Below are 13,053 nucleotides of genomic sequence, written 5' to 3' on the forward strand. Positions count from 1 at the left end.
TTTCATTTTTCTGAGCCTCAATTTTCTTTGACAGGTTTAGAAATAGAAGATTACTTTTGAGATTTATTAGTAGGCAGAGGGTATGGAGAGAGGAGTTGCTTATGAGACTCACTGCTTCTAGATGAGACTAAGTTGCACTGATGTGGATGATTGGGATGGGACAGAGCCACAGGATTTTCAGTGTTGCAGTGGTCATTAGAATCGTTTGAACATGGTCATAGAGATGTGTGAAATAGCACATGAGAACATGAGGCTATTCAGATATTTCCTTGGTCCAGACAGTGATGATAGAACAAGAAAATCTTCTAGAGAAACGAGGATGGAAGAGGGTAAAGAAGAGCAGTATAACTTTCTTTAGCCAAAAGATACTGGAAACTTAGGACCAAGTAGTAGACTTTTTAGGCTTCAGGACCTGAAGATATTGTTTGACTGATCTAGCCAGTCCTCTTGAGTAGGGGTTCTTAAGAGGGAATCCTTAGAAACAGAGACACCAAGGAATCCATATACTTAGATGTGGAAAAATTGTATTTTATGTTTATTAACCTCTAACTCATTAAGCATTTCTTTCAGTTATGAAAGGCTTAACCCAGTTGGCCCTCCTTTAACAAACCATCGTAGTATTAGCAGGACTTTTGACTTTATATTCAGTAGAAATCACATATACACAATTCAGTTATTGCAAGTTTCAAAATATTGTTTATACCTGTCACTACCTTGAAATTACACTGGTTGTGATTCCTGTATGTAGAACTTGTTATTTAGTGGCTTATTAAAGAAGTACATTGTGGCATCACAGATTTGCTTTTATTTCACATATTTGTTTTTATACTTTGATTTTTTTTTTTTTATTCTGAGAAGGCTTTGCCAGATTGCAGGGAGGGTCATGGCATAAAAATTGTAAAAAACCTTTCTCTGAGAGGCTGAGGCATGCTGTAGAGGATCTGAGGGAAGATATGGAGGATGCCACAGAGAGGAAGAGGTTCGAAGATAGCTGGCTGAGCATGAAGATGTTAAAGAATGCAGACCTGTTTTCAAGGAGGGAGATCCCGCTTTGCTGCTGTCGCGTGTGTTGAACCCTTAAGTGAGAAAACAACCTCATGAGCAGAGGCTAGGTTTCTATCAGCTGTGTGGGTAGCTTGAGAAATCAAATATGGTCCAGTCAGGAAAAAAGAGGGACATTAATAGAGGGAATTGGTTGTACAAGTGATGGAAGACCTAGGAATCCAAATAGAGAATGGTGAGGTCACCCAGAGATTAGTAATAGCAGGAAGCCACCACCGCCTATAGGCCAGAGGGCCAATGGGAAGAGATGATGTGACCAGAGTCTTGAAGTTGGGGCTGTTTGGGGGGAGGTAGAGCCATGGTAAGGGCTGTTCAGTGTTGAAATGTTGGAGGAAAAGAAGGGGGGTCGGACCTTGAAAGAGATGCAGCTATTGCCAGAGACATTGCTAGAAGTCAAGCCATTTGGCAGTGGAGCATGGGAATTGTATAATAGAGCAGATGAAGGGTGTTGGGGAATGGACCAGAGATCGATGGGCAAATGATTGGCAGTCCACACTTTATGATCTATCACCCCTGTGCTCATATGTCACTCCCATACAGTAATAGCTTGTTTCTGCATAACATTGCAGGTTGCAACTCAAATATCCTCTATACAAAGGTGCTCCCACCCTTGCCAAAATGGAGGACACAAAGGCTTACTTCTCCTTGCATCCATCTCACAGATGATACACATCCTCACTATCAGGTCTTTATAATTTGGTACTTCATGAATTTAATTGAAAATTTACTCTTACCAACATTCTTCATATGACGCCAGAGGGGAGGAGGCAAAACCCCGCCCACTAATATATACATATAACAGATATGCAAAAAGCAGCTGCAGTTCTTATTCTTGGAGATGGTCCTAAGGTTACAATGATAGAAACGTAGGACTTTATATTTCAGAGGCTCAAGTTAGGATTTTGCTCATCAGATTTAGATCTTTTGTTTTTCTTATTGTTTGTTAATTTAGATCAAATAATGCTTTAGAACTGCTTTTTGAATATGGTAGGCATTAGCTACATGTGTCTGTTGAGCACTTGAAATATGACTAGTCTGAATTAAGATGTACCGTAAATGTAAAATGCTGGATTTAAAAACTTGGTACAAAAATGCAAAACATTTCACTAATAATTTTTCATATGATTACATGTTGATATAATGATAATCTTGGATATATTAGGTTAAATAAAAGACATTAAAATTAATTTCATATATTTCTTTTTAAAATGTTGCCACTAGAAAATTTAAAATTACACGAGACTTGTGTTATGTATCTATTGGACAGAGCTGCTTTAGAAGGCTGCCCATCTCTTTAATTCCTATGTACAACATAATCAATTAGATGCCACCACGAATACCTGGGGTCAGGAGGCTAGAATTACTACTATAATCCTGCTGTCCACTGTAGTAACTGTTCTCACCTTGTTTCTCTTGGTTAATTGCTACCACTTAGACTTCACCATGCTGGAATTCCATTATTTTAATCGAAACTGGGGAGTCCATCTCAATCGTGATGTATCCACCATTACCTGCATCATCTACTATAATCCCTGGTGTATGGAGATTAGCTACCAGAGCTTTCTAAGAATGCTTGTGCTGTCCACTCCAGTGTATTTTATAGCATTTTAATTAGGAATATCCTTTGCACTCTTTTTTTTTTTTGAGCTTTCAACTTTTATTTTTTTAATTTAAATTCAGTTAATTAACACATAATGTATTGTTACTTTCAGAGGTAGAGTTCAGTGATTCATCAGTTGCATATAACACCCAGTGCTCATTACATCACGCACCCTCCTTAATGCCCATCACCCAGTTACCCTGTCCCCCCACCCACCTCCCCTCCAGCAACCCTCAGTTTGTTTCCTATAGTTAAGAGTCTCTTATGGTTTGTCTCCCTCTCTGATTTCATCTTATTTTATTTTCTCTCCCTTCCCCTGTGATCCTCTGTTTTGTTTCTTAAATTCCACATATGATTTCAATCATATGATAATTGTCTTTCTCTGCTTGACTTATTTCACTTAACATAGTACCCTCTAGTTCCATCCATGTTGTTGCAAATGGTAAGATTTCATTTTTTCTCATTGCTGAGTAATATTCCATTGTATATATATACACGACATCTTCTTTGTTCATTCATCTATCAGTGGACAACTGGGCTCTTTTCCATAGTTTGGCTCTTGTGGACATTGCTGCTATAAACACTGGGGAGCAGGTGCCCTTTCAGATAACTACGTTTGTATCATTTGAGTTCCTTTGCATCTTGAAGAGGATGTAGTTAGGGAAAGGGGAGGTTTCTGGTTTGCTCACATTAAACCACACCCATCTCCTAAGTCTCCATATTATGTCAGGAAAGTGCTGGCGTTTGGACTTTATTAAGTGATTGTAGGCTGGTGTTGAATTTAACTTACAGCCACCCAGCCTAGCAAACTGTTAGAACTAGCTTATTAAATCCAAACCAATCCTATGTATGTTCTGCAGGTTTCTGCTAATACAAGATTAGCAGGATCTTGCATTTCTTTTGCTACATAAGCTATTTTCTCCTGGAGCAGACTATGCATTTCTCCTACGGCATACTGAGATCTGAATTTATCCATGGTGACAAAGAGTGGTGGACGTGTGCTTGCAAATCCTCTTGCAAGGCAACTGTTTCAGGCGTGCTCATTAGTTAAGTCTTTAAGCCAGGGAAGGCTAATTATTTCAGACAGAGAGGAGAGGCTGCTTTTGTTGGTGAGGGATGTTTAGAGGGGATTTGGAAGTTTATGATTTTCAGGTTTTTGTCTAATTCCCAAAGCCCTCATCCCATTTCCTACCTTCCTGCTTAATGCCCAACTGATACATACTATCTTAACATTAGAAACTTGGTGAGACTCTTCATTCAACTTGTAATTCTGCAGTCCCCATAATTAGATTTTCTGTCTGATCTTTAGCCTTTTCAGCCATGGAGCTATAAGAAATAAGAGAATCTTTTAAAGTCAGCATAGAAACTCTGGCTTTCTGACTGTTTTGAACTGAGATTCTAAAGCTCTGAGATTTATCATTTTGTTTTTAAGATTTTATTTATTTATTTGACAGAGAGAGAGGGAACACAAGCAGGGGGAGTGGGAGAAGCAGGCTTCCCGCTGAGCAGGAGCCCGAAGCAGGGCTCGATCTCAGGACCCTGGGATCATGACCTGAGCCGAAGGCAGACGCTTTAACGACTGAGCCACCCAGGCGCCCCTATCATTTTGTTTTTATAAGTTCTCTAACATAGTCACATTTAACCTTCCTACCCTACAGGTCTTGAAATAAACAATGCCCTAATGATTAAGTGCAGTTGCTACCTCATCTCCCCAAGGCTTGTCCTCAACTGGCATTTTATTATAAACTGCTCATGATAATTTAAGTAATTGTGATCCCACTGTATGCCATGGATCACTGCAAAAGTATCCCATTTCTACCTGCAAAGGGATCTTCAGTGATTGACAGGAGGGACTATCCAGGAGAATTTGAAGCAACAGGGAAGACAGGGACGCTGCTGAAAGTAGATCTGGAGCGGGAGAACTACCCTGGGTTCACTACTTCTGCCCTTATAAGTGTATCACAAGTGCCTCATAGTGGTCAAACCGGAGAGGCCAGTTGTCAAGGGAACCTGGGAAATGTAGTTAGACAATACAGAGCATAGCTGTAGAAGAATAGGGAGGGGTCTGGGGGCAAACAGGTGAATGCCTGGCACGACTGGGAATGCCCAAATGTTAACAATGTTAGTCTTATGAGGGGGGAGACAGTGGGCAGGGAGGGATAGAGTGATTCTGAAACAAAATAAGTTATCTTGAATATGTAATTAAGATTCTATGATTTTTTCTTTACTATTAAAAGATATTTGTAAATCTTATTTTGTAAGCATAAATATTTTGAAGACGTTGACTTTGCTAAAATTTTTTAAAAATAAAAATTACTATTTTTTATTTATACATGGAAAAGTGTGTAATTCTGCTGCATTTTACATATTAACAGCTACTTGTGGTAATTTCTGATGTTGCCCTTTGGAAATTCTTTCATCTTTTCTTATCTGGTAATGGGACCATCTTTTTCTAGTCTGGTATAGTAGCTCAGTGCTTTCCTACGTGATGCCTTTCTAGCATTCTCTCTCATCCACCATCTCTTGACCACAGCAAGACATGATTTTGCTTTTCTTTGAACTATTGTAACATTTTTACCTCTTTTATAAAACTTGTCCTGTATGCCTTTCTATAGCATTTCATTACTTGAGATCTGGGACTCTATAATGTTTGTTTTTATATCTTTCACTGTACCTGACATGTAGGAAGTATTTAATATTACTTATGGATTACTGATTAGATCATAGAATTTTGGAGTGGGAATGGACTTTATAAGTCATTTAGTTCTGACTCTGACTTATCTTCTGTCACATTACTCATGAAAAGTTATTAGATAAATTAGGTCTAGTTATTAAATATCTACTTGTCTCGATATTAGATAAATTAGATATTAGTTCATTAAAATCCCTGCAAAATTGGCACTTTTATTACTTCATGCTCTGTCAGTAATGTCATAATCAAGAGAAATAATGCAGACAATATTTACTGAACTATGCTTTGATATAATTTGCTTCTTGACTTCATATAAGGAATAGGAAGCGGAGAGGAGAGAATGAATTTTAAAGTACTTACTATGTGTCATTTTTCACTTCTTAGCCATGACTATTTCTGATTAAAACTTGCAATTTTTAAGGGACTCCTGGCAGGCTCAGTCGGTAGGCATGTGACTCTTGATCTTGGGGTCATGAGTTCAAGCCCTACATTGGGCATAGAGCCTACCTAAAAAAAAAAAGTTGTGATTTCTCTTTATTTTTATAGGATCATATAAGCATTTTTTGTTTTTTTTCTCTAGTGGATTCTCTAAAATTAGAAAACTAATGAGTGTCATTTGGTAAGGCTAGTACTTCTTTTCCAGTCTTTTAGAAAAATATAAATTCATAAATTCTTGTCTTATCAATATTATAGAAACATTTCTCTAAGACATTTAAATGTTTGGGTGCACGATCTCATAATCTTGGTGCCATATTTTAATATTGGTTCATGATCTCGAAATCTGTTTTAGCTGGCAAGCTACGAGAGCCAGATTGCCAAGCTGCGATCTGAGGTTGAAAAAGGAGAGGCATTGCGACAAAGCCTGGAATATGACCTGGCCGTTGCTAGAAAGGAAGCTGGTCTCGGGAGACGGGCTGCTGAAGAAAGATTAGCTGAGGCACATAGGATCCAAGAAAAACTCTGTGGTAAGACTATTCTATTTTTTCCCGTGTTTAGGGTTTTAATCTTATTGTGTAGCATCGCTCCCTTTGCATATGTTCACCATATAGGGTCAGAGGTAGGCCTTTGATGGACACACCCTTACTGGGTGTGTATAAAGTCTTCTAGCACTCATGTGAACATTCAGCTACTTTACATTAATTTTTTGTATGTTGTGCATGTGAAAAAGGGGTTCAAAATTCTGTTAGTCACTTTGTAGAGCAATTCCATGAATAATCAATCAGCAGAATCATATAGGGATTACAAAAAAAAACATTCACAGGCCCCCTGTCACATGTTTTCTGAATTAGAATTTCTAGCTTGAGAGAGTCTATATGTTCAAGAAGGACTGCAGGTGATTTTGTTGATTGGCTAGGTTTGGGAACTGCGGGGTTAGAGGGTGGTGCCTAGAAAAGTAAAATGTAGTGGATTTAATCCTCAAAAGCTCTCTGTTATGTAGCATATGAGCACTTAAAAATCTTTTTATTTGAGTACAATGGAGGTAGGCGCCTGGATGGCTCAGTCAGTTAAGCGTCTGCCTTTGCCTCAGGTCATGAGCCCAGGGTCCTGGGATCGAGTTCGGCATTGTGCTCCCTGCTCGGTGGGGAGCCTGCTTCTTCTTCTGCCTGCCGTTCCCCCTGCTTGTGATCTCTCTCTGTCAAGTAAATAAATAAAATCTTAAAAAAGTATAACATATGCAAAGAAATGTGCCTAATGTAAGTGTATAACTCATAAGAAGCACTCAGATCATGGAATGGAAAATTACCAGAAGTCCTTCCACATGGATTTATTTATTTGTTTATTTATTTATTCTGATTTTTTTTTTTAAGATTTTATTTATTTATTTGACAGAGAGAGACAGCTAGAGAGGGAACACAAGCAGGGGGAATGGGAGAGGGAGAAAGAAACAGGCTCCCCACTGAGCAGGGAGCCTGATTCAGGACTCAGTTCCAGGACCCTGGGATCATAACCTGCACTGAAGGCAGATGCTTAACGACTGAGCCACCCCGGCGCCCTATATTCTGATTTTTAATAGCAAGGATAAATTATGCCTCTTTTTTGTACTTCATATTAAATGGAATCATGTAAAATGTACTCTTTTATGTCTGGCTTCTTTCCTTCGACATTGTGTGTGTGAGTTCATTCATATTGTTGTGTGAACTTTGTATTGATGCTTAGTATTACATTGTATGACATACCACATATATTTATCAATTTCTGTTAATGGGCACTTGGGTAATGTTGCTATGAATATTCCTTTTTTTTAAGCTTTTATTTTTAAGTAATCTCTAGACCCAATGTAGGGCTCAAATTAACAGCCCTGAGATCAAGAATTGCGTGCTTTACTGACAAGCCAGCCAGGCGCCCCAGTGTTGTTATGAAAATTCATGTATGCAACAGGTTTTAATTAAGAGAATGTTGAACCTGAATTCAGAAGACTTAGATTTAGATCCTGGTTTTACTACTTACTTAGTGACATTTGAGCCTAGGTTGTTTTAAGGATGAAGTGAAAAAAATGAAAGTTCTTTGTTAACCACATGGGACTAAACAAGTGTTAACTTGCAGTTACTGTAAAGGTTCTAGGCCCGAGTTGTCGCCAGCTGTCTTGGGTTATTGCCACGGGTCAGAAGTATTTTTGATTACCTCTGGCATTTAATAACCACAACACTACCTGGAACTTATGAATATAAGAATTGAAAGGCACTAGATATACAAGTTAGTGACTTTCATTTAATAATGAGGAAGTTGAAGTCCAGGGAAGATGGGAAGTTATTTTCCCGAAGTCAAATGATTTCAACAGACACTTTATAGAGGAAGATAGAATAACCATTAATGAGATGAAAAATGCTTAACCTTACTTTTTTTCAGAGAAATGCAAATTAAAACCACAGTGACTGTTTATTACATACGTATTAGGTGGTGCTAATTGGAAAGACTGTCAATACCAAATGTTGGTAAGGATGTAGAGCGACTGGAACTCTTATACTTTGTAAGTGGGAGAGTAAATGGTACAACTATTTTGGGAAAAAACCTGTTAAATCTCTTTTAAATAAACAGTTGGCAGACAACTTGTTAGATAGTCAAAAGGTTTGTGAACTGGAAGCGCCAGATACTCTGGAATTAGGAGTTGGAATAGCAGTAGTAGGTAAATAAGGAGGGTTAAATGAAAGCTTTTTGCTTTAGAGGCAATTGGGTTTTGAGATCTCCTTCCCAAGAGCAGTGTACCCTGGGATTGCTCTCACTTTCTCGTGGGAACTGGGAGTTGAGTGGCTTAATCTCTGGAGATGATAAAATACAGAGTCTCCAGACTAGCAAAACCAGGAAGATAGCATACTCAATGCTGAATATTGAGAAAGTATTTCTTCCAGCCTCCTTTTTCTATTGGTTTCTCCAAAAGCTAGCACCCAGATTTCTGTTCTCTATGTGGGAACTTAGAAGACTCTTCTATAGATCATCTGACTAAACCAAAAGGAAAAACCTAATGATACTGATGTTGGGAGTCTCCTAATAAATGGCCCACCAGATCCTCCTCCAGTGAAGGACCACAGTTATCAAGCCCTATATCCTCAAGTTCAGAATCTAGGTGGTGGGTATATGGGTGGGTATATGAGTGTGTCACCTTTACAGTTACCTTAATTGAGAGAAGACAACCAAGAGTTACCAGATGCTTGGGGAGAGCCTCTAGAATGGAGAGAAAAAAATAATTTGGAAGAATCAGAAACTGCAGGGAAAAGAAGATTTAACAAACAAGTAGCATTAATATCTTCAGAGCTGAAAGAGAGTATATTTTATCCATGATGCAAGAACCAGATGCTATAAAAAAAGGGGATACTCTTAGAAATTAGAAATATGAAATCAGGAATGAAAAATGTCAGTAGAAGCATTGGGAGATGAAGATGGAAGAAATCTCCTAGCAATTAGAGTAAAAAAGGCAGAGGTGGAAAAGCAGGAGAGAAAAGGCAAGAAAATTTGAGGGTCATTTTGAATAATAGGTAATATTGAAAGAAGAGATAAGAGAAAAAACAGGGAGAGGTAAATCAGCAATGAAATTATTTAAGAAGTTATCTCAAAACTAAAGGTTATGAGTTACCAGATTGAAAGGACCCATTGCATATTCACCACCAAGACAAGAAATAGACCCACCTGAGGGCAAAGCATTATGCAATTTCAGAAAAATAGAGACAAAAGTGAAGATCCTAAAGCTGAGACAAAAGTGAAGATCCTAAAGCTTTTCAAAGAGAGTAACTGGATTAGGGGGAGATTTTTTGTGCCTTTTATACCTTTCAGTTTTGAACCTTTTGAAGATATGATCCATTTGAAACACAAACATTGTTTGTGTATTTTAGTTTCAGAGGAAGAGTTTAGTGATTTATCAGTTGCGTAGAACACCCAGTGTTCATCACAAGTGCTCTCCTTAATGGCCGTCACACTGTTAACCCATCCCCCCACCCCCTTCCCCTCCACTAGTCCTCAGTTTGTTTTCTATAGTTAAGAGTCTCTTGTTGTTTGTCTCCCTCTCTGATTTCATCTTTTTTTATTTTTCCCTCCCTTCCCCTATGTTCCTCTGTTTTGTTACTTAAATTCCACCTATAAGTGAGATCATGTGATATTTGTCTTTCTCTGACTGACTTATTTCACTTAGCATAATACTCTTGAGGTTGCAAATGGCAGTATTTCATTCCTTTTGATGGCTGCGTAATATTCCATTGTGCATGCATGGGCTCACACACACGCATATATATATCACATTGTCTTTATCCATTCATCTGTCGATGGACATCTTGGGTCTTTCCACAGTTTGGCTATTGTGGACATTGCTGCTATAAACGTTGGGGTGCAGGTGCCCCTTTGAATCACTATGTTTTTATCCTTTGGATAAATACCCAGTAGTGCAATTGCTGGATCGTATGGTAGCTCTATTTTCAACTTTTTGAGGAACCTCCATACTATTTTCTAGAGTGGTTGCACCAGCTTGCATTCCCACCAACAGTGTTAAGAGGCTTCCCCTTTCTCTGCATCCTCGCCAACATCTGTTGTTTCCTGACTTATTAATTTTAGCCATTCTGACTGGTGTGAGGTGGTATCTCATTGAGGTTTTGATTAACACAAATATAATTTAAAAATAATACTACTAACTGTGGCTTTTTTTTTCTATTTTGGTTTAACAGGTGTGTTTGTATGTATTTCCTCATTTTATCTTCACAGCAGCCTAACTAGGAGGCATTTTATTCCCACTAAAGGTTAGAGAGTCAGAGAGGTTTAATCAGGTGGTGGGTGATGGAGCCAGACCTGTAAAGGTTTCATTGCTTCTTTTCTAGATGCTGAAATAGAGCAGCAGCCACAGTGAGTTGAGAGGTGTTAGTTACTGTCGAGGTAATACTAGGATGAGAGGGGAGCTGAGCCTAACCTTGGTGGAGTCAATAGCTAGAGTTCTAAGGGCTGGAACAGTGGCTTCCAACCTCAGTTTTGTGACAGCCTCACATGTAAGTGTGTCACAACTAATTTGTTGCCAATAGTCAAATATCAGAATTTGTAATCTATGAAGTCTTTTAAAAAAGTAGCCCTATAGATCACAGTTTAAAAAACCCCACAGCATTTGATTTATTTTCTTGAATAGGAGAAACGTAGTAGAATTGCAGTTGGTCCTAGAGGTGCACCTAAACTTGGGCATGCCTCTAGGAATATGTCCTGCCATTTTATGGCAAAATCACCTTTGTCTGGAGGGGAAGAAGAGATTGATAAATTAGAGAATAGATTGTTCTGGAACAGTGAGTTTTTCGAGTTGACTGGTGTGAAGTGGTTAAATGTTTTGTTCTAAGATCATGCTGTAGATGGAGTCAACTCCAATGCCTAGGTGTTTGAACTCCTAGGGATTTAATTTGTGGTTGTAAGTATACCTATTATTCTTTTATATTTTTAATAGCTCAGAACGCAGAACTTCAAGGAAAGGCTAATGAGATCGAGAAGGTATTCCAGACTTCCCAGCTGAAGTGGAAAGAAGAATGCAGAAAATTTGAACATGATTTGGAGGAAAGAGACAATATAATTCAAAATTGCAACCGAGAATATGATTTACTTATGAAAGAAAAAAGCAGACTAGAGAAAACTGTACAGGTAAATTATTATTGTTTTTTTAAAGATTTATTTGTATTAGTGAGAGAGAGCATGTGTGCGTGTGCATGAGCTGGGGGGAGGGGCAGAGGGAGAGGGTGAGAGAGAATCTCAAGTAGACTCCCTGCTGAGTGTGGAGCCCGACGATGAGAGGCTCAATCCCAGGACCCCGAGATCATGACCTGAGCCAAAACCAAGAGCTGGACGCTCAACTGACTGAGCCACCCAGGCACCTACCAGGTAAATTGTTTTTATAAAGGAATTTTTCTAGATTCATTGAGATGTGTTTCACGTTATTTGAAGTTATCCTTGGAAAGGAAAATATCTACCGGAAATCAAGAAAATCTGATTTCCTCCTACCACCCTCCCTTCTCTCCCTCTCTTCTTTCCTTTCAGGTGCATTTTTGTGGGTCTCTTTTGTAGTATGCTTTAGCAACATATTAATAATATGTATGCTGTTTTCTTTTGTGAAAAAGAGTTTGAGATCTCTGATCAAACTAAAAGAACTCACTAATGTAGAAGTATAAGAAGATGAAAACCTCCAGTCCTTTAGGTTCAGCAGTACAAAAATTTGGAATTTTAGAAATGTGGGTACTAGATTTTGGTCTGAATATACAATAAATATAAAAAAATTATATATCTGATAGGGACTTCATGATCTATGTAGAGTACATTCTATATAGATATGACATGAAAAATATTTGATGATCTTTTACTGAAATTATTTGAGCTATTTCTTTTTCTGTTCTTTTTCTTTTTTTCTTTAACTCTCTAAAGTGGAAGTATGGTGTAAGGTTGAAGCTGCCAACCCCTTAACAGAGTTTGAATTGCCTATATTTGTCATTTGTTTTGAAGCACCAGTTTAAATAAAAAAAAAATACATGATAGAAATGCTTTACATTTACCACTGGAGTAAATGGCTTTTCAGAACTCTGGAGAAATAAATCCTTATTAGGAGTAATTTTACGCAAGCATTTACTAAATGTAAAAGTTTCAGTACAAGGTTCCATGGCATTGTCAGCAAATCTGATTTCCTCCATTTCAGACACAGTTTGTCTCTTCCTTTAGTGTTCTGTTCCCAGATCCTCCAACAGTACCTTCCGTGTGCAAGGGCTCCCTGATCTGAATGGGTGGAGTTTAGGTGGCTACAGGCGCTCCAAGTGCCCCGGTGGCCGTGTATCACCTTCCCCACGTAGAATGTCTAGAGCTATGGGGAAAGAAGCATAATGGCAGCATTATAGTCAGTCAGTCAGCCTGCACCTCAAGTTATAAGATCTTTCTGTGACTTGGCTCAGCTACTTGACAGGAGAACTCTGCTTGATTTTATGCTCCTGGCTTTGAGCTGATCTGCACAGACTAAGGGGGAATATGGGGTTGAATAGGTGGCATACTAGCCCGAAGGGGAAAAAGCTCAAGGCCCTTTGTGATGACTTTCCATTAGTGAAAATTATAAGGGTAATCTCTACTATGCAGATCCCTGCTACTGTTTATATGGACACAGAAGGCTTTCCCTCCTTCCCATATCAACCACACAATCTTTCTCCTTGTGTTAATGGGAACTTCGTTTTAAATTGGGTTTCTTGGGGAACCTGCATTTTATATATATATA

The 13,053-nt window shown here is 38.5% G+C and overlaps 1 protein-coding gene across 8 annotated transcripts in view; it reads left to right on the top strand.

The window, feature by feature from the left end:
* Positions 1-13,053, top strand: part of CCDC171 (coiled-coil domain containing 171) — a 316,432-nt gene that overhangs the window by 30,918 nt on the left and 272,461 nt on the right. For all 8 annotated transcript variants that reach the window (XM_073880818.1, XM_025887898.2, XM_073880822.1 and 5 more), the window contains 2 exons: positions 6,145-6,319; positions 11,257-11,447. In XM_073880818.1, the coding sequence (XP_073736919.1) occupies positions 6,145-6,319; positions 11,257-11,447 (366 nt within the window). The remainder of the gene's footprint in view (positions 1-6,144; positions 6,320-11,256; positions 11,448-13,053) is intronic.

The sequence above is a fragment of the Callorhinus ursinus genome, unplaced genomic scaffold (genome assembly GCF_003265705.2).
Source record: "Callorhinus ursinus isolate GAN/ISIS: 27379988/994484 unplaced genomic scaffold, GSC_fseal_2.0 scaffold39, whole genome shotgun sequence".
NCBI classification, from domain to species: domain Eukaryota; kingdom Metazoa; phylum Chordata; class Mammalia; order Carnivora; family Otariidae; genus Callorhinus; species Callorhinus ursinus.